Genomic DNA, 20,681 nt, shown 5'->3' with positions numbered 1-20,681 from the left:
CTTTCTTGTCTGTTCTAGAGATATTTATTGTAGAGATTAAAATACTAGGTGGCTCAAGGTCTTTTTCTCCTTGTAAAAATAGCCAGTTTTAGCATTTCAGCATTTAGCATTTAGCATTTTTCCCCCTGAAATGTTGCCAGAAGATCACATTGAGTACTTGTGGCCTTTAACACCTATATGCTTCAGAGATGTGGCCTATCTTTGAGCCAAAGGAACATTTTAGGGGATATCTGCACACTGTTTTGTAGAACTAGGTGATGTCACAGCAGTGACATCAGGAACTTTTCAAATCCAAATATACTACTAAAATTAGAATTTTTATATTGAAGGTATATTTCAAGATATTTTCATGAACAGTTCAAAAGGGACGAAGGTGTGGATCTAAGGTAGCCTAATGAAAAAGAGCCAGCAAGGGTTTTGGCTCACTGTCCAAATCTGACTCAGGGCGTATGCAGGTTTGCAGGCAGGCACCGAATCACACTGCGTAACTGCTCCCAGGGCTGCCCTGTCAGGCCGATGGTCTCCCCAGCGTTCGTCTGGTTTAACATGCTGTACACTCACTGCTGCGGCGTCCCCCAAATTCGTATCTTGCAACCTAACCCCCAGTGTGATGGTACTGGGGCCTGTGGGAGGTGATTCAGTCACAAATGTGATTAGTGCCTTATCAAAGAGGCTCCAGAGAGCTCTTACCTCTCCTGCCATGTGAGGTCATAGCAAAAAGACAGCCAACTATGAACCAGGCAGTGGGCCCTCAACAGACACCAAATTTGCCTTGAACTTGGACTTCCTAGCCCCCAAGACTGTGAAAAATAACTTTTAAGTCATCCAGCTATGGTATTCCATTACAGCGGTGCAGACACAAGACCTCTTAACCTTGGACCACTTAATTTCATTATAACCCTCCAAAGATATTTTTAGTAATAGGTCCATCTGTTGTACACAAACCGTACATCCAACCCAGACGCCCTACAGGTAATCCCTGAGCAGCTTTATAATACAGCTGGAGCCTTCCCACTTTGCACCTGAAGAAACAGCCACTTGGGCAGTCTCAGTGTGCATCCTAGGTCTCACGGATAATACACAGATGTGCACTTGAGTGTTTCTGATTCATATATCCTCTGTCCTGTACAGAAAGCCTCAGAAAACCAAAGGAATGGCTTTGGAGAGTCTTAAAAACCTGGAAAGCTCTGGAGGCCTTGGGAAAGACCCTGAGAGTGATAGAATATCAGGACCCCAAAGACCACTTTTCCATTGTAAGAAGCCCTGAGTCTTCCAGGCTGCAGCTTTTCTTCATGAAAAATAGAGGACCCGAACCATGTCTGCTACGATGTCCCAGTTACACAGTCCGAGGTAAGAACGGCTGAGGTCAGGCTGCTACTGATGCAATTATATGCTCCGTGAGGCTGAAAAGACAGACTTCACAATCAGAATACCGGCTTCCATGCCACAGTCCGCCTGACCTCTGACCCCAACAATGGCCCCCACTCTTCCATCCTCACGTCCAGCCCTCCAATGCCCAGTGAGTCCTGGACAAAAACAGCTAAGGCTCACTGGTATGTTGGTATGACTGCAAATCTCTCAGGTCTTAAGTCTGGAAAAAAACAGGCAATGGGCTGTTAGTACATCTTCTCTTTGTGCATCTCTGGAGATTGTTTCTTATTGTTTTTACTCCAAACTATGAGATGCATCATAGGAGCTCAATGAATATGTGTTGGTTCAGCTCAGTTAAACATCTTGAGACCTACTTAGAACAATACCCTGTGACAGACCTTCTGGAACAAGCCACTCCCTACCCTCAAGGAGAGACAGTGAGATGTGTACAAAGGTTTTTATGAATTAAAAAAAAGACTGGAAAGAAAGACATCAAAATATTCACAGAGGTTATATTTGCACCCAACTACTGGTGGTTTTTTTTTCTTTTTTCTTTATTACTATTCTATATATTTCTCAAAGTATCTGGGATATGTGTTCATTATTTTTTCTTTGAAAAACTGTAATGTTGATGAAGACCAACAAGCTGGGAGGAGGGAGTGGAGGGAAATGAGCTAAGGACAGGTAGTAGTTTTGACATTGAATATGCTTTGACCGGAGAGGGCTTGGATTTTTGAGGACAGGTATAGATATAGAAATGAAAATAAAATAGCAGGGATGAGAGGCGGAAAATCCTGAGGTAGTTGGGTCAGCAGGGAATAGTGCTGTTTTGTCTGGAATGAAGAATGTATAGGGAAAAGAGAGAACTGGCTAGAATGTTAGCTTGGGATCAGAACAAGGAAGGCTCTCAGTACTGGAGTGAGGTGTTTGGACATAGGTTCATAGGAAATTGGAAGTCATTCACAAGTTTTCAGCTGGAAAGTGATTTGATCCCAGCTCTCCTTTAGCAGGCAGTTATGTTCTGGACAGACTAAAGGTAAGGGAGACAGGAGGTAGAGAGACTAATCAGGAAGGGATCAGCAGGACCCAGCCAAGAAGCAATGATTACTTATTTATTCATACATCTCTCTCTTCCAGAGGTGGCTCCATGCCTTTTTAATCTCTTTTTGATTTTTTTTTTTTTTTTTTTTACCTGCCTGCCTCCAATTTTCAATTGCAAAATAAGGAAAGAGTCACTTGGAATCTGTAGCTCAATATTTTCACAGGTGACAGAAGCAATGTTGAATGGAGATCAGCCTTAATGGGTCACATTCTCACTGATAAAGGGGACATTAAGGGCAGGTATTTTCAAGACAAGATGAGTCCTGTCTATATGATTAATTTCTAATTCCTTTGTTCAGCTGAGAGAGGAGACTGGCATTGCCCTGAAGTTCTCGGGACCTTCAACTTCCCAAAGTGGCTGATCTCTACAGAGAGGGAGCAGGTCAACTAGCTCTCCTTAGAACCAGAGCTGGGTGGGATTGAGTTCCCAAGGACTGTCACCAAAGATGATTGAAAAACACAAGCATAAATCAGTGTGGGCTTGGACCCTTCACGGAGCACACTGCTCTCTGTTTGCTCTTCTGGAGGGGAAACACTTCTGTCTGTATTCCTGCCTCAGTTCACAGATACGGAGTCATCAACAAACATTTTTGGTCTCCTTCATCACAAATGCCTTCCCTTTATCACTTCTTCTATCCTTCTATGCTTCCTCCACCACATCCCCTTTCCCCATTTCTCTCTTGGGCTGCCTGCATTTGACTCCAACCATCAGGAGGGTCTCAGCTCCCCTCCATTTCCTGGCCCATCTGCTGCGCACCGGTTGCTGTCCTTACCGGCTGTCCTGCCTGTTTGTGACTACTGGGACCAGACCTACGATCTTCCGTGCAGGGGGAGGGGCATGTAAGTGTACCCCAGTCTCTTCTCTGGACCCCAGACTCCTCGAAAGAAGCCCTGGGTGTGAATCTGCATCGCAGGGGTAGCACACTCCCCTCTGGCTTTGGGTCCCCGACAAGTTCTCTAGTTTTACAAGACAGTCTTGAGCTTTGGCATTTCTTAGAACACCATGAATAAAGCTGCTGCTTTGGTGATTTTTTTGGCTTCTTGTCTCTCTTTTCTACTGGCTAGAATAAAGGAAGTATAGTAAGTGGTTAGCAATTGTAACCTCCAACGTTTTGAGAGAACTCATCAGGATATTCTGAAATGCCCCCCCGTTTTTTCACCTTTGTGCCTTTATTTAGGCAATTCCCTTTTCCTGGGGTGATTCCCTGTCTCAGTCCAATGGTGGGGGACAGAATATGTGACCCCAAGATATGTCACTTTGGCATAAAGAGTATTTTGAGCTGAGGGCAACTGAGAAGAAGAGACACAACTTCTGCCCTCTGCTATCTGCCTAGAAGCAGAATATAAATTTGTAAAGGGCTCCCCACTCCCCTCTCTACCAGAAAGGGCAGAAGTGAATCACCAGAGACAACTCTAGACCTTTACCAGCCTGGAGGCACCAGAGAAACCTACAGAACAAACCTGACTAACTGGCCCTTAGCTTCCATTAGCCCCCCCAAATTTACCTTCCCACAGTTTGCTACCCTGCAAACTCAAAGTCCCTTTCCTTTGTCTTGTCACTTCCCTGAAAATGTATTGTTCTTTCTGTCAAGATGGAATATAAACTCCAGTTCCAACTGCCCCTCCTTTCTGTGTGCCCCCCAATGTCCCACACACATTTCTTCACTGCGAAGCCCAATGGTTTATAATCGTGTGCCTTTCTCCCGCACAGGACTATCATTTTCTTATTATCCACATTAAGTTCTTATTTATTTATTAGTGAACATTAGGTAGAGATATTTTTTACTGAGGTTTGCTTCATAGCTTTTTAAGAAAGAAATAGGGCTCTGTTTTAGGCATATCTTAAATATGCAAGCCTTTTCTAATATAGTTGAATAGCTTTTTCCTTCATTTTTCTCTTTTTCTCCAGCTACCAAAATATTAGTGCATCGAAGAGCACAGTTATAGAGAGAAAGTTATAGGTCTGTAAAGAGGCACAGTCATTTAGAGTCACTACAACTTTCCGGGTCTCAAGGACGAAAGTTTACTCATAGTGTGGCCACGTAATCACACCCTAGATAAACAGGATGCTGGACTGTCCAAGTGTCATTAAACTCCCTCTCAAAGCCGGAGATGTGTTTACTCAGCACATGTGAAGTCATCTGCTCATGTGATGAGCACGTGGGGGTTACGAGCAAAACCAATTACAGTGGTAAAGTAGTATTTCAAACACTGTTGGAAACGACGAGTCAACGTGGAAGAAAACATTCCCAGAGTCAGATAACGCCCACAGACAGTATGTGTGGGGCTCGGAGCTGCATCTACGGACCCACAGGACATCGTGGATGAGAGGTGGGGGGTTCCCTGAGATCTTATGCATGATTTTAGATAGATTTCCTTTTCCCTGGAGGGTCCACAGCTTTTGTATCTCATGGACAGCATCTACGTGTGAGCTCTGTGACCACAGGCAAACTCATAACCGCTCTGTGTCTACTGTCTCATTTGTCAAGCTACATAGCCTGTGTTCATTGCCTCATTTGTAAAATAAGAAGGTTGGCCTCGGCACTAGATCTCGAAGATGTTGCAACTCTATTCTATATTCTTCTTGAAACCAGTCTTCATGCAGTGCATGGTTCAGCAGCAGACTGATTACTTACAGCATGGCAGGGCCTGAATTAAACACCTCATAAGTTCAATCATCACGGTAACCCAAGTGGGTGGATGCTATTCTCCTCCTCCTCCTCATCTGTGCCAAATTATCAGTTTCTAGGAGGGCAGGGACTTTGTCTGTTTTCTTCCCTACTCTCCATCCAGATGTGGCCTAGTGCACAGCATACAGTAGGTGGTCAGTGAAAAGCCTGCTGAATATGCACTGAGGCCAATGTACGAAAGCAAAAATGCGGAATTCGGCAGGGCCAGATAGTATCACGGGAGCGCATTCCACCTCACTTTTTTGTCTCCTCCTATTCCCTTAATCTTTTTTTTTTTTAAATTTACCTGCTCCTCTTCTGCTCCCCACCCCCACCCCCTGCAAGAGCTCAACTTCTCCTTTATTCCCTTCACCCACAATTTGTTTCTGGACCTCACCATACCCCTTGAGAGATTATCCTTTGCTCCAAGATTCTACTAAATTTTGCTCCTCAGTCTCTTGTGAATTCTATTAAAGTTTTCATTATGTGCTCAGGTTTTAGGAAAGCAATCTGATTAAAATAATGAATTCACTTCAAAATGTTCAACGTAATTAGTGAAATTTTAGGACGTTTGTAAAATTTCAAATAAGAACATTTATCTACCCGCGCCTACAAGATGGTGCAACAATGAGACTCTGTCTGTAAGACTGTGCGCTTCAACCCACATCCACTGAAGCCACTACTAGGCTTCCCAACCTGGCAGCCCACTGCAAGGACACTTGCCTAGGGCTTTCAGAGCATGCATCTGTCCCTCCTGCTCAGCTCCCCTCCTGTTTGTTTAAGATTTATTTATTTGAGAGTGAGCGAGCTCCCTTGCACATGTTGGGGGGAGGGACAGAGGGAGAAGGAGAGAATCTCAAGCAGATTCCCCACTGAGCGCAGAGCCCAATGATCCCACGACCCTCAAATCATGAGCCGAGCCGAAATCAAGAGTCTGATGCTTAACCAACTGAGCCACCCAGGCGTCCCCGCTCCCCTCCTGTTTGGCCCTGACTGTGCCCCTGGTCTTCTCTCTGACCCACACTTTGTTTGAAGCCTTGTTGAGACTTTCTTCATATCTGCACTTAGCTGACTGTCTAAGTGCTGGAACCCTTGAGAGATAGGCAAAGTAAGATGGGCTGAGATGAAGACACGGAATCTCCTTTCTCATCTTGGCTGAGACGAGTTAGGTGCTGTCCTCCCTCCCAGCAACCTGAATCCCAAGGCACCAAGAGAATTATTACTGTCAAGGGAAAGGTCTTCTCTTTCCTGTTTCAGGGTCTTAGGATTTGCTGTTCCTTTTGCTCATGGCTTCTCATGGGTGTTTCCTGACCATCTTCCAGGTCTCAGTGCAAACTTCACATCCACGGATCTTCCTTGACACTCCAGCTGGACTGGGCTCCTGTCCTCATCACTGCCCATCATAGTACTCACTCACCTTCTTTCCTGCTTTTACTGAACTTCAAATAATTTGTTTGTAAATATGTACTCACTTCCCTATTTACTTATGTGTTTATTGTCTGTATCTTCCACTATCATGCAAGATCCCAAGGGCAGAGACTCTGCCTGTGTTTTTCACTGCTGTGTCTCCAGGGAGCTGCACTGAGCTGGGCCCAGCTCTCCGTAGGCACTTAACGAACAACATCAGAGTCTATATAGCTCCCAAGCCTCCAGGAGGGTATATTTATAAGGAAAAAACTGATGGAGACAGCTACTGTGTGATCACCACCCTGACCTTGACCATCCTTGGCTCTATATACACAGTCCGACTGTGTGGCCAGAGTCCCAATACATGTTCAGAATATCCAACAATTTTTTATCTGACTGTGCAAATTAAGACTTTCCACACATTTTACAAAGAAAGTGAATGGAGTTCTTCACTCTCCAGCTGAAATTCACACCCATGGTTGTTGACTTCTCTGAAAAGCATCCACTGGGAGCCTTGTATTTGGATACCTTTCCAATAACCTACTTAATGGTCTTCAAAAACAGATTCCTGACAACCCATCCATTCATTCCCCAACAAACTGGATTTAAGGTGGGAGAGCCTCATTTATTTAGACAATCACATCTTGCTAACAAGTATTTGAAAATAATTGTGCCCTCTGAAGTTTACCTATTCTCAATAGAGTAAAAATTAAGGAAAGAACACTGAGGAGGACTGCAAAAAATGAAATTAGGCAGTTCTATTGAATCATATTTTATCAGGATAGAGTCAACTCAACAAATACACTAGCTAACCTGTAGAAGGCATGTGTAGAATACCCACAGGAATACAGTTGTCCTACCCTTGAATAGTTCATTACCATTGTTGAAAATAAGACAACAGGCTTAAAATGGAGTCACTTATGCTAAGCTCCATGTTACCAAACTGAGACTTAATTATAGTGTTGGCTTTCCCAGAAACGGAATCTTAAACCAATCAGTCAGGAATCTCCTGATCAACACTAGTTATACAATCTGCCTGATAGACCCCTGCTATCTTCCAAGGAAAAGTAACCTTGCAGTAATGAACTCAGTTTTTTGCCAAGTATAACTTCCTTATTCCTGCTGCCTTCTGCCATAAAAGTCTTTCTGTTTGCACACCTCCTCCGAGCCCCTTCCTGTCTGCTAGATTGGACACTACCTGATGAGTGAATCATTGAATAAAGCCAACAAAATCTGTAAAATTTACTCAGTTGAACTTTTTTTGATACCATTAATCTGAAGAGACAGATATGTACACAATTAGTGATGGTAAATGCAGGATCATTAACGCCATTATTTATTGACCACTAAGTATGTGTTACCATCTAAAAACCACACACCAACTCCAATTATTATCCTCCTTTTATAGATGTAAAAGCAAAGAGTAAGAGACTTGTTTAATATCAGACCATTAGTAAGTAGGGAAACCTTATTCAACCCAAAGGGAGCTTTACAGCAAAGCTGGTCCCATGAGGCTACACAGCCTTCTCTAAAAGAGACTGTGACAGGTGCTCTAAAAGAGACTGTGACAGGTGCTGTAGAAAAAGGTGGAAGGTCGAATTCCAAGCTTATCAAACACAATTGTAATACATGAACCATTCCTAACAAAAAATAAGTGATCCTGATGTTAACCATTAGTCTCCCACACTTTGCTGGAATGACAAACTGACTAAAGATGAACACTGGACTTGGTATTCCAAACATAGGAGCCGAGACCATGTAGATTTGATTCCAGTGCACAGGGCTCTTGTGGTCCTGGGCACCTGTTACTTACAGCCCCAGAGAACGTCCCTGTACACCCGGAGGGTCACTGAGGTATGAGGAAGAAAGATGTTCCATGGGAAGCAGAGATGTGAAAAGGAAGAGAAGAGAAGGGAGGTGGTCATGATCTATCGAGATGGCTACTTGCCATCTTCCCAGTGAACTCCGACTCCTCAGGAACTACTCTCAGGCTCAAACGTCCCCGGAACCTACCATGCCTGAAGGTAGGGTTTGCAAAACCCTTAGAAGAAGTTTTCTGGGTCAGCGTAACATTGTAAAAATAATAATTTAGATAACACTTAAAGAGGGTTTGCCATTTTTAATCCCCCTGTCTCCATATTAGCTTATAGTCGGCCAACTTTAGGCTTTAAGCCCGGTCTCTGCAGAGTCTGTTATAAACACTGCTTTGAAGTCTCTGCAAGTACAACTTAAACACAAATAAAATGATCTTCCCAATACACTGCTTCAGCCATAGTGATCTTCTATCCCTGTTGAGCAAGAATCAAATGGAAGTTTTATCAAAAGCCACAGAGATCTACAGTCTACACACACCTGAGGGGTACGCTCATTCTACCTCTGGGGATTCAGCCACCAAAGCATTTTGGCTCTAGGTGGTCACATTCAGTGTCAGAAGCTTTTAGGAGCAGAAAAGGAGCCCAGAGCTATTCTCAGTGAATGCAGACCAAGAGGTCAGCAGGGAAATACGCAAAGAAGTGATCATTATTGTCATTCCTAAAACCCACAACTGAGTGTCCTGGTGGAGGTGAATGAGTAAGAGCGGGGAAGGACGCCAGTTTCCATGCCGACTACAGAGGCTGTTCAATAGGCCACTTACCACTGGCTAGTAAATGAGTGAGGAGCCTGCACCATAACCCCAAACACCTCCAACAGGAGAATTCATTCTTCCCTAAATCCATACCTGTACTGTCTTTTCTACCAAAAACAAAACCAAAAAAGGAATTATTTTGCCTTAGAGACACTGTATTAGAGTTAGGGTATTTCTAACTGACTTACGGACCATTCGATGTAGTCGTAACCAAAGTTCTACAAAAAGTATATCCATTACCAGGAATAGTGCTTGGTATTTTAAGGGAAAAAAGGTCCTTCACTAAGCCTATCCATCATCATTCCAACATGCCAAGCCTGCTTTGTCCATGAACAGCAGAGAAGAGATGCACCGCTGGACACATAAAAGAAAGAAATGTAGAAATCAAAGGGTCACACTTCAGTTCTAATGCTGAGCAGCACTGTGTGTTTGTAATAATGTAAATCTTGCTTGATGGATTATTTTCAAATTAAAACTGGAATCAGTGTCACCTCATGCTATTTTTTCATTTATTCTGATGTAGAATTCACTTAGTATTTAATAACTCACTATAATGTAAAAAACAAAACAAAACAAAACAAAAAACAACCACCCACATCAGCCGTAAAAAGCAAGGTTTTTTTCCATTCAAAATTTAACATAAGAGGGGAGCAAAAACACAGATCGACTCCATTCATAGCGTTGTGTTCTATTTTGATATCCATACTTTGAAAAGGGCCAGAGTCAAGTTGAATCAGAATAAAATGTGTTCATGGGAAAACAAAAGGCATCATGCTATGAACATGAAGGACTCATGGATATCTAAGACAGCAAATAGGTAAAATTATCCCAGTGTCTCCCGGAGCTTAACTCATTATTCATCGTTCTCACTCCCCATGGCTTTGTGACTGATTGTCATCCCCACCAGATCATAAACTCCAGGGGTTCAAGAACCCTGTCTGTCCTGCCCACCTTTGTAGCCACGACACCTATCGGAGCGTCTGACAACGAGCAGGAACTTTCTAGTGTCTTATTAATGACCGCGTGAGTAAAGCAGACACCTGACGGCGTGTGACCGGAATTAACGACGATGTAGATTTTGACTCAATAAGAGGCTGAGCAATTTCCCCCAGTCAGAACCACTTAGAGTTGGGGATGGCGGCTGGTGTGTTGTAGGAGAGGTGAGATCACACATGAGCACGAGTGCAGCAAACAGAATGCAACTCTGGGGTCTGGACTGAGGCTTTACGATCTTCAAGAGGCTTGCTCCCTCTGAGGCTCTATGATCATAACATAGACCCTTCCCCAGTCTGGATCAGAATTTAAACTAAAATCATTCAGACTCTTCTCTGGGGTTGGAATTACATAGACAACTTTTTGAACCAAAGATGGTCAACTCTCAACTACCTTTTTTTTCTTGGCTGTACATTTATCCTATTTTAGCTGAATCAGAGGTAATACTGCCTTACTATCAACTATTTTACTTTTTCTAAATACCATGCTTCCTTTCAAAAGGTGTGGACCCAAGGGTTGACTTAATCAATCCACAATGGTGTTCCTTACGGAAGAAAGCTTTACCGTGTTGGCCGTAGGGTAGGAACACAGCATACCACCGAGAATTAATAAAGTTCACCCTCACACCACTGCATTTAATCACAGAAAATATCTCCATACTTCATGAAACCAGTGTCTGCTTTTAATCACAGGGTGGTTTAGGCTACTTACCACAAAAGAATAATAAATCTTGAATCCAGGTTTAGCCACAAAGTAGTCATCAGACTTGAATGTTATTTTAATTTGGTTTGTTCTTGATGTTATCCTTGGAGGAACTTCCTTGTGTCCACACCACCGTCCTCTAATTATGGTACTGGTTTCAGATACATCTTCAACTTCCACAAAATCATACCTAGTTTCAATTTGACATAAATAAATGTATTTTGATTACAGTAGACTTTGAAATTCATACTTCTACTCAGAAATTAAAACTAACATATGTGACTTCTCATGACCTACTAACTAAAATGAGAATTAAAGCCCACTGAAATTTTGAAAGGAAACCTAGTTTTTTGGATTAAGTTTTTCAAATTCAAACTTCAATAATCTGAAAGAACCCTGTGCGCGTTTAGCCATGAGTATTCCCAAATCATCAGTAATCAAAATGGGCCACCTTCTGAGCATATGGCTTGTAAGGGTCTCCTAGGAGAACTAGTAACTATAATCTATTGTCATCTATTGTCCTATTTTTGGAGATATAGCTCTAATTATATGTCCAAATATTTACTATATAAAGTTTTTCAAACAAATTCCCACTTTGAATTAACTCACCACATGCAGTGCTTCCTTAAGAAAGGACCTGCATCTACACAGCATATAGAATCAGCATCACATTACATCATCCCATTATAGAAAATACATGGTAAAATAAAATAAATCAATATTTTCTCTTTTTGGAAACTGTCTTTTGGAAGGATCATATCATAAAATAGGACAGTTTTCGTAGTAAAAAGCATTATGACTTTGGGGAGGGATGTGCCCTAACCATTACTGGAAATATCTGGGATGCTTAAACCAGTGTGTGGATATGCTGAAGACCACAGTTTCAGTTCTGACTTAGGGCAGAGAAACACAGAATGCCAAGGTTAAGGACAGGGGACAGTCCCTCTCTGAATGTTCCATATAACCTTTCCATCACACAGTAGAACATCTTCAGTGACAGTGTACATCTTCTAGGGATCATCTCCCTTATTTTCAGACATCCCAAATCTTGGGACAGTCTACTTGGTGAGCTGAACTACCTGACCTTCAGTTCTGGGCATCAGTCCCTGCCTCTCCCCAAATGACACGGGATGCTAAGGTCATAATGCAGAGGATGAACACTTAGGGTGAGGAGCGGCTGCAAGCTCAACGCACCGTGGATTTTCTGTCACGACTGCCAAAAGGAATCAGCGTGAGAAACATCACAGGTGAATGTGAAGGAAACCCACCACAGAGCTCTTACCAAATCGGGCAGGGTAGTCTCAGGAGTGGGTGAACTTATCACCCACTTACCCAACTTATCACCCACCCAACTTATCCAATATCCGTATCATGACTACCTTTCGTTGAAGTGACTTACGAGTCCTTTAATTCCTTTGCCTCAGTTTCCTTATGAGCAAAATAAGAGGTTTATACAAACTTACTAGCTGTATATCTCCTGGGTGTTGTGTAAATTAATTACTTAATGTTTTTATGGTGCTTGGAAGGTGAAAAGCACTCACAAAGAATCATTATTCAAGCAATAAAATATTACAGTAAACATCAAGGAGGCTTTGGAACAGATGGTAGGAAATCAATTGCATTTCATTTTATATACAATATGTGTAAATCATAGTTACTGCACAAAGCATGAGTATACTTGAAACTTTGCTAATAACACCATAGGTCACTTTCACTTTTTTTTTTTTTTTTTGAAAACACAACATCAGTGTAATTTTTACTCTGGATGAAGTCAAGAGAGCATCACTTTAATTCTTCGGGAGGGTCTGAGGCTCTGATGTGTCTCCTTCCCACCTTCCTCTCCCCTTTCCCACATCATACTTCTCTACCTGCCTCCATAAATTTGGAGAAGCAACTGGATTTTGATGAAGGGCCCTGAAAGGAAACCACTCTAGCGTCTTCTATTTTCAAGGCCTAGGTGCTGAAAGAGCTCCCTCCCTACCAGGAACAAAATCCCAGCTCAGCAGCAGAGACCTGCCTTCCCGTCTGGGTCATCATCACCTCCTACAGTCTCCAAAAAAAAAAAAAAAAGTCTCCCACCATCTTTTTTTCCAGCACAGAAAATGAGTTCTCCCTTTCAAGGTTGAAAAGACACGAGATCTGCTGGAGTTTGTTCTCTTTGTAAATATTAATGGGCTCTTCTGCCTGTATTTGTCTCTGATTTCTGGCATACATTACCCTCTGTGGTCCTAGAAAGTAATCGTCACTGCTGTTATTCTTGAAAACAACAGCCACATAAGAAAAGCTGTCAGCATAATAAACATGCAACAAAGGACAGCCAGATTTGAGGCACCCTCTTTTTCCGAGCCAAAGAGAAATAATGCCGCCAAAAGGATTTAGCCGTTGGGCAGGGCGTCGGCAACGGAGAAGGAGTGCGTGCGGTGAGGTGCAGGAAGGAATCAAAACCCTCGGCAGCCTCGCGCGTGCTAATTAGGTGAATATGATGCTGGGCGCAGACCATTCAAGGAACAACCAGGACTTTCTCTGATAAATACGCTTGGGAGGGAGAAGATTCTCAGGCACGGTTTTCGTCGACCGCTGACCCAGGACGGACAGGAAACAGACCGTGCGGGGCTCCCAGAGCCTGGGGCTGACAGGTGTGAGGCCGGGACCCGGGCCTCGCCATCACCCTGTCCCAGCGCGGGGGGCGATCAGGACTATGCACCAGGGACGGCTGCAGGGCTGAGTTCCCGGAGCTGGGCAGAGGGGAGCCGGGCGCAGGCTTGCACCAGAGCCACCGACGTGTCTGCAGGTGACGTGGGACCCTGGATGCGTCTACCTGCTCACAAAGGCTGCTTGGGGTCTGGCCGGAGCGGGGCCTCCGGGGGCCCCCTTCTCTGGCAGTTGTGGGCCTGCATTTCCGGGAGAGGCACCAGGTAAGCAGGCCCTCTGCAGAGGCCGTCGGCACTCCAGTGTGTTCCATCCGCCAGGACGGACAGACGCAAACGCTTTCTGGGAAAAGGAGGGGGACAACACACCTCGGGTAGGTCCTTGGGGCCTCCCCCAAGGGAAGTCTGGTGTGATGCCTTAAACCCATCTCTTCTTCACCTTGGAAGTGTGCCCCTGTAAGGGATTCTCCCCACTTACCTACAGATATCATTTTCGGCTTCCTCCAAGCCAAACTGGTGGTCGAAGGCGAGCTGTATCCTGGTTTTCTCCCGGGCCTGGAGCCGCCACGTCAGGAGCAGGTTCCTGGGGTAGCTGTTGGGGAAGCGAGGACTCTGCACGTGGCCGTGTCCTGTCACCTGGATGGTCTCGTCTCTTCGGTACAAGTCTGTGAGGTGATTGCTCTCTGTTAGTAGTCACAACTGGTAGAAATTAGTATGTTGCTCCAATTACAAGAAAGCAAACAAAGAACAGTTTAAAAACATCACATGTTAAAGCACGTCTCCTGATTTTTGTCTAACAGCAGAAGGCCAAAAGGCAGCCTTCCGGTTCAACAAGTAACATCCACATTCCTTCTGTGACCGCCCACCTGCCCGGCTGCTGCAGACCCACACAAAAGACCCCTGCAAAATACTTTGTACCTGGAGAGCTCCTTTAACATAATTTGTGACAAGGAAAATGAACAGTTATCTCAGAACTCGGGTTCATTCAGATCAATATGAAAATAAGTAAATAATTTCAAATAGTTCCTCCTTCCATGTAATATAAAAAAATTTTTTTTTTTCCTTTTTCTCTTTACCCTGACAGCGTGACGGCATGGCTTCAGTGATGAGCACAGGTCGGACTCAATAAATATCGTTGCAAGAATGGACAAGTGAACGAAACACATAAAAGAATCTCACGGTGCTTAGTGACCACTTATTTGTAATTCAAACAACATTTCCCAGTGGTTTCTCCACCATAAAAATCATTATTTCTTCGCCTTTGTTTTTGGTGACTTAAAGGCCCGATTCTTTTTGTTGTTGTTTATTTATTAGAGAGAGAGCACGAGAAGGGGGAGAGGTAGAGGGAGAAGGAGAAGCTGACTCCAAGCTGAGCAGGGAGCCGGACGTGGGGCTTGATCCCAGGACTCTGGGATAATGACCAGAGCCGAAGGCAGATGACTGGGCCACCCAGGCGCCCTTGAAGGCCTCATTCTTATTCTATTTTCTGTGTGTTGTATCATAAAGAACTTGTCTGGTCTTTGTCCTGGGTTCCTAGCAGGGAAGGCTATCCCCTTAGAATTTCCCAGGTTACTGAAGGGTCTTTGTTATTCATGATGGGCCCTGGGGACCACACCTGAGTTTACACTAATGAGGTGATTAGCCAACCAACGTGGGCCGTGGGCCCCTGAACAGTTTCAGGACAGTGGCCGGCGATAGAGTAAGACCAACCCTGTGGTCAGAGGGTTAGAGCTTGCAGCCCTGACATCAGCCTGACCTCCCAATCTCCCTGGAGGAAAGGGGCACTGGGGACTGGGTCCAGTCGCACTGTCAGTGATCCTATCAGTCACACCTGCAGAATGAAAGCCCGATAGAAACTCTGGTCCCAGAGGCTTGGGTCAACTTTCTGGCCGCGGTGTAAACACGGATGTGCTAGGAGGTGACCCGTCCTGAGGACGTGAAAGCTTCATGCTTGGGACCCTCCCAGACCTCATCCCAGGTGTCTCTTCATCTGGCTGGTCCTGATTTGTACTCTGCACAAACTTAACAGTAAAACTGTGATTGTAACGATAGCGCTTTCTTGAGTTCTGTTAAGTCGTCCTTGCAAATTATCAAACCCGATGGGTTTATGGGAAACCCTGAATCTACAGCCAGTTGGTAAGAAGTATGGGTTGACGGGTACCCCCTCCCAATCTGCAGCTGGTGTCTGAAGTGTAGTCTCGAAGGCGCTGTGCCCTTCCCCTGTGAACTCTGACCTCACTCTGGGTAGGTCTGTTGTTTTATCTTTCCCAATATCCAGAGCTCTTCGCATTTTAGATTTTGGCTGTTCAGACCCTGCCATTAGTGGGCCTCCTGCCACAGCCTATTTGCATTCTCCCGCAGAGAGTTTATTCTGAGGCCCTCTAATTCAGCGAGCCTGGTCAGGGAGGCTTGAATCGCTGGTGGAAACCACCGGAAGGTGGGATCGCCCAGGGTGGCTGGCAAAGTGTCCCAAATAACAGAGGAAGGAAGAGGGAAGAAAGGGACATGCAAAAGCTTCTCTCCCTTTCACAAATGTTCTTGTGCGGACAGGACTTGCAATATATATGTATAGTTTTTACTTGTTCAGTGTTCAATGTGTTGCGCTTGCCCAGTTCGATTCTGCGTGGGAGAGAGTGCTGGAGGATCACGGGGGCTGACAGGAGCTCTTCTCTGGAAACCAGGACATGAGTGACAGCTCTGGGTCTGTGGCCACCTCCATCGAGCTCAGCCACGCACAGCCTCCCGGGTGCCAACAGACAACGTCTCCCAGCTGACCCTTCCCTCCTCTCTTCCCCAGACCTTACGCTGAAAGTGGAGCTGTGAGAATTACCCGTCTGCTCATTTGGTCATAGGGGGCTTATAGGAAATGAGTGAGGGCTGTTTGCTAGGAAGAGAGATGTGAACGATCAGCCAATCAATAATCATTTAAGTGCAGACTGTAAACATAATGTTTTGCAGTGTTTTCAAAGGTAAAAGTTTTACCTTTACAATTGGTGCCATATTTCTTTGAGTACTATTATTTGCTTAATATTTCTCTAAATTAAATTTTTTTTAGAGGGACAGAGCATGCGTGCACACGCAAGTGAGTGGGAGGGAGGGACAGAGGAGAGGGAGAGACAGAATCCCAAGCAGACTCCCTGATGAGCGGAGCCCGAGGTGGGGCGCGATCTCAGGACCCCGAGATCAAGAAATCAAGAGCTGAAATCAGGAGTCAGATGCTTAACTGAGCCACCCAAGAGCCCCTCTAAATTAGTATTTTTAATCAAAAGCAAATGTATTATAAAATAAAACTTTGTATCAATGTAAATAGCAACTAGATAACCACTTGCCATGAATAGAAGGTACCCGTAAATCTAAATATACAACATTATATAACATTTAAAAATATGCATCTGAGGTGTTCACATTGCTCATTTATCAAATAAGGAGTCTGAGCGGCTTGTTTTCCATCTGGTCTCCTTTGGGGGTACTATTCAGCGGTTGTGTGTTTTTGAGATTCCAGATGCTATGTTACGTTTGGCTCTAATTTCAGAATGCTTCAAGAACAGTCCCTGCGTCTGTGGACCTGAGAAACAGCCGCCGCACACCTCACACGCGTTCGTAAGCCACGCACGAGGAACGGGAAGCGCTGGGTGTAAGGCCCTGGCTGCTTGAGGCTACGGTGAATACAAGGCGGGTGCACGGGATTCTGCGAAGACATCTGCAAAACACCGGATCGGAGCAGAGTGCAAGCGGGCCCAAGTGGGACACGGGGCAGGTGGGGGGACCTGCAGCTTTAAAGGTAAGTGACAGACACTGCTGAGAGCCAGGCAGAAGCACCTGCACTTGAAAGAAGTGGACACAGGAAGGCTCTGCAAAGGGCCAAGGCTTGGGGGGCTGAAGAAGATGAACGGGGAAGAGCACCTGCTGGGGGAACATCTCCTAGGTTCTGACCTAGAAGGGTGGGGAACAGTGAGGCCACATCAGGGGAATAAACCAAGCAGAACTTGCAGTTAAAGAAAGGAATGCAAAGGGCTGAGTCAGAGGTAGCAGCCACCAGCTGATCCCAAGGCCTGAGCCCCGTGTGGTGACGCTGCAACCCCGGGAGCTGAGTTTCGATGTGGTGAGAAGGAATTCCAGGGCAAACCTCAGCAGGCTTCTGGGGACAGGACCTAGACCTGCGCCGGGACAACAGCACAGGTGTGGCGAGGGTCGGGAGGGCGAAGAGGAGCCTTGGGAACGCAGCCCTCCCAGGACTTGGGCCCTGGCACACATGCCCAGGGAAATCAGGAACAGGGATTCACAGCAGGGTGGGTCTACACCAACTGCCAGGAGAGGGGCAGGTGCAAAAACTCAGGGGTCAGGACTGTCCAATGCAGAGCAAGACCAAGGGACAATGCACCGAGCAAAGACCACAGAACTTGGCTGTGGCCAAGTCCATGACACGGTGTACAGAGTTCTTCTGCAAGAAAGGGACTTCTTTTTCACTAGAACATCATTAGAGGCTAGACTGTCTTCAAAGTACTAACTTGGGTTATACATGAAATGCCTATTTTATATAGATAGATTTTATGTATTTATTTGAGAAAGAGAGAGAAAGAGAGTGAGAGAGAGAGAGAAAGAGCACGAGTGGGGGGCAGAGGCAGAGGGAGAAGCAGGCTCCCCGCTGAGCAGGGAGCCTGATGCGGGACTCGATCCCAAGACCCTGAGATCATGACCTGAGCAGAAGGCAGACGCTTAACGGCTGAGCCACCCAGGCGCCCCAAAATGCCTATTGTATTTTTAAGAAAGTGGGGGTGGAGTGGGAGGCTTTCCTTCTTACATAGTTTAGGTAAGACAAAACTGTATTGAACTCTACTAACCTGAAGGCAAAAAAAAAATTTTTTTTTTCAAGTTTTGTGACTTATTTTCCCGTAAAAATCAAAATCCTGCCAAAATACACACATACACAAATATGAGTACCAGCAATCCCTTGGCTAGAGCTCATTTTGTGCCAGGCATTACTCCAAGCACTTTGCATGTTTCCTTTAGAGGATAAACTCTTTCCACACAGGACCGTGTGTGTTCACGTGAGCGTTTATAACAACCCACGGAGACAGACACTCTTATTACCACTCTGCAGAGGAAGAATCTCAGGCACAGAGAGGTCAAATAATTTATTTGAAGTCCCAGAGCTGGTAAAGGGTGGGGTCAGAAGAAAAAGCCAGCAATCCGGTCCCAGACTTGATTCTTTTAACCCCTATGCCATAGAAGGTGTTCTTCCTTCTCGCTCTGAAACGTTCTAGAGGCAAGTTTATTTTACTTATTTATTTAATCTTTTTTTTTTTTAACTTCAAATCAGTTAATTACCATACAGTGTATTATTAGTTTCAGAGGTAGAGTTTAGTGATCCATCAGAGGCAAGTTTAGATCCTTCGCTATCTGTAATCCACTTTGACTTCTGAGTCACACTGTTTACATATAATTTATAACTTCGTGCCAACTCAGGGCTATTCTTAGCAGAAAAGTTATAATGAATTACAGTACAGACAGCAACGTATCAGGCGTAACCTGGGATTACTACCAAGTATTTACAAAGCCACACTTGCGAATGAAATCATTCACTTTGGTGTCCAATAGCAGACAACATTCATGGAGCAATTACCATGTGCCAGGCACTCCAGTAAGTTTAAATATGCTACTTCGCTGAATCTTCACCAGAACCCTATATGATTAGGAAATATCCCCTACTTCACAAAGGAAGCTCAGAGAATTTAAGGAGCCTGTGTCCTCAGGGCACAAAGGTAGTGGTGCATCCGTGATTTGACCCCAGGCAGTCTGTCTTCAGAGCATGTGCCTTTAACCAGAGCATTGTCCTAGCTGCTAAACTACAAAACTATGAAATACGTCATTTTTCATAAAGAATTTTTTCCTTTTTTAAAATTTAAATTCAATTAATTAACATATAGTGTATCATTAGTTTCAGAGGTAGAGGTCAGTGCTTCATCAGTCTCACATAACACCCAGTGCTCATCACATCACGTGCCCTCCTTCATGCCCGTCCCCCAGTGACCCCCATCCCCCAGTGGCCCCCATCCCCCCACCTCCCCTCCCCTCCAGCAACCCTCAGTTTGTTTCCTAGAGTTAAGAGTCTCTTACGGTTTGTCTCCTTCTCTGATTTCATCTTGTTTTATTTTTCTCTCCCTTCCCCTATGCTCCTCTGTTTTGTTTCTTAAATTCCACATATGAGTGAGATCATATGATAATTGTCTTCCTCTGATGGACTCATTTCGCTCAGCATCATACCCTATGTATGTTTATATGGCAAGAATATAAGTTCTTATTTTACATTCTAATTCAGAAAGAAGTTCACATCCTCATAAACTCTGAGTTTTGCATTTGATCTTATTTTTTAAAGCCTATTAAAATGAAAAAAAGAAAAAAAACAAAGCCAAAGGTTATATTTGTCTATTCTGTCCCGAACCCTTTAAACAAACTCAGCTCATCCAACCAAGTATCAAAGGAGCTCATGGGGCACCTGGGTGGCTCAGTTGGTTAAGCAACTGCCTTCGGCTCAGGTCATGATCCTGGAGTCCCGGGATCGAGTCCCACATCGGGCTCCCTGCTCAGCGGGGGGTCTGCTTCTCCCTCTGCCCTCTTCCCTCTTGTGCTGTCTCTCATTCTCTCTCTCTCAAATAAATAAATAAAATCTTAAAAAAAAAAAAAAAATCAAAGGAGCTCATGGAGAGTCACTGTAAGCCCCATCTCTGGGATTCATCTAGAACAGTGGTTCTCCAGGTGTGTCTCTCAAATCAGACTCATTAACATCACCTGGTAACTTATCAGAAATGCAGATTACTGGGCCCCACCCCAGACCTACTGAAGCAGAAAAGTTGGGGGTGGAGACCAGCACTGTTTGTTTTAATAGACCCTCCAGATAATTCTACTAATGCCTAGATTGAGAACCACCCACCTGGTTGACCACCTCCCACGTTCCATCATCTTGCTTGCTATTCCTGGCTTACTGGTTCCTTCACCTCCTTGCTGTGACCCTACACCTCAAGTTCAATTTTTCATCTTGCCTCTCCAGCTGATGACCTGTCTCGGGCTCACTTTCCTGTGTGTGACCTTGGAACCTCTTCCAATTCATCCTCTCTGGTGCACAGTGACCCTATTGAGACAGGCTACCTGTCTTACCGACTTTGA

At 44.7% G+C, this 20,681-nt stretch overlaps 1 protein-coding gene across 2 annotated transcripts in view; it reads right to left on the bottom strand.

Annotated features, from left to right (window-relative positions):
- Window positions 1-20,681, bottom strand: part of PDGFD (platelet derived growth factor D) — a 230,408-nt gene that overhangs the window by 58,107 nt on the left and 151,620 nt on the right. Inside the window, exons 2-3 of one of the 2 annotated variants that reach the window (XM_078059070.1) lie at window positions 13,996-14,200; window positions 10,879-11,059 (exon numbers count right to left, since the gene is read on the bottom strand). In XM_078059070.1, the coding sequence (XP_077915196.1) occupies window positions 10,879-11,059; window positions 13,996-14,200 (386 nt within the window). The remainder of the gene's footprint in view (window positions 1-10,878; window positions 11,060-13,995; window positions 14,201-20,681) is intronic. The other variant, XM_078059071.1, reaches the window with a different exon arrangement.

This window comes from Halichoerus grypus, chromosome 11 (genome assembly GCF_964656455.1).
Source record: "Halichoerus grypus chromosome 11, mHalGry1.hap1.1, whole genome shotgun sequence".
NCBI lineage: Eukaryota > Metazoa > Chordata > Mammalia > Carnivora > Phocidae > Halichoerus > Halichoerus grypus.
The sequence above is the reverse complement of the archived record's forward strand: the minus strand, read 5'-3'. Positions and strand labels throughout refer to the sequence as shown.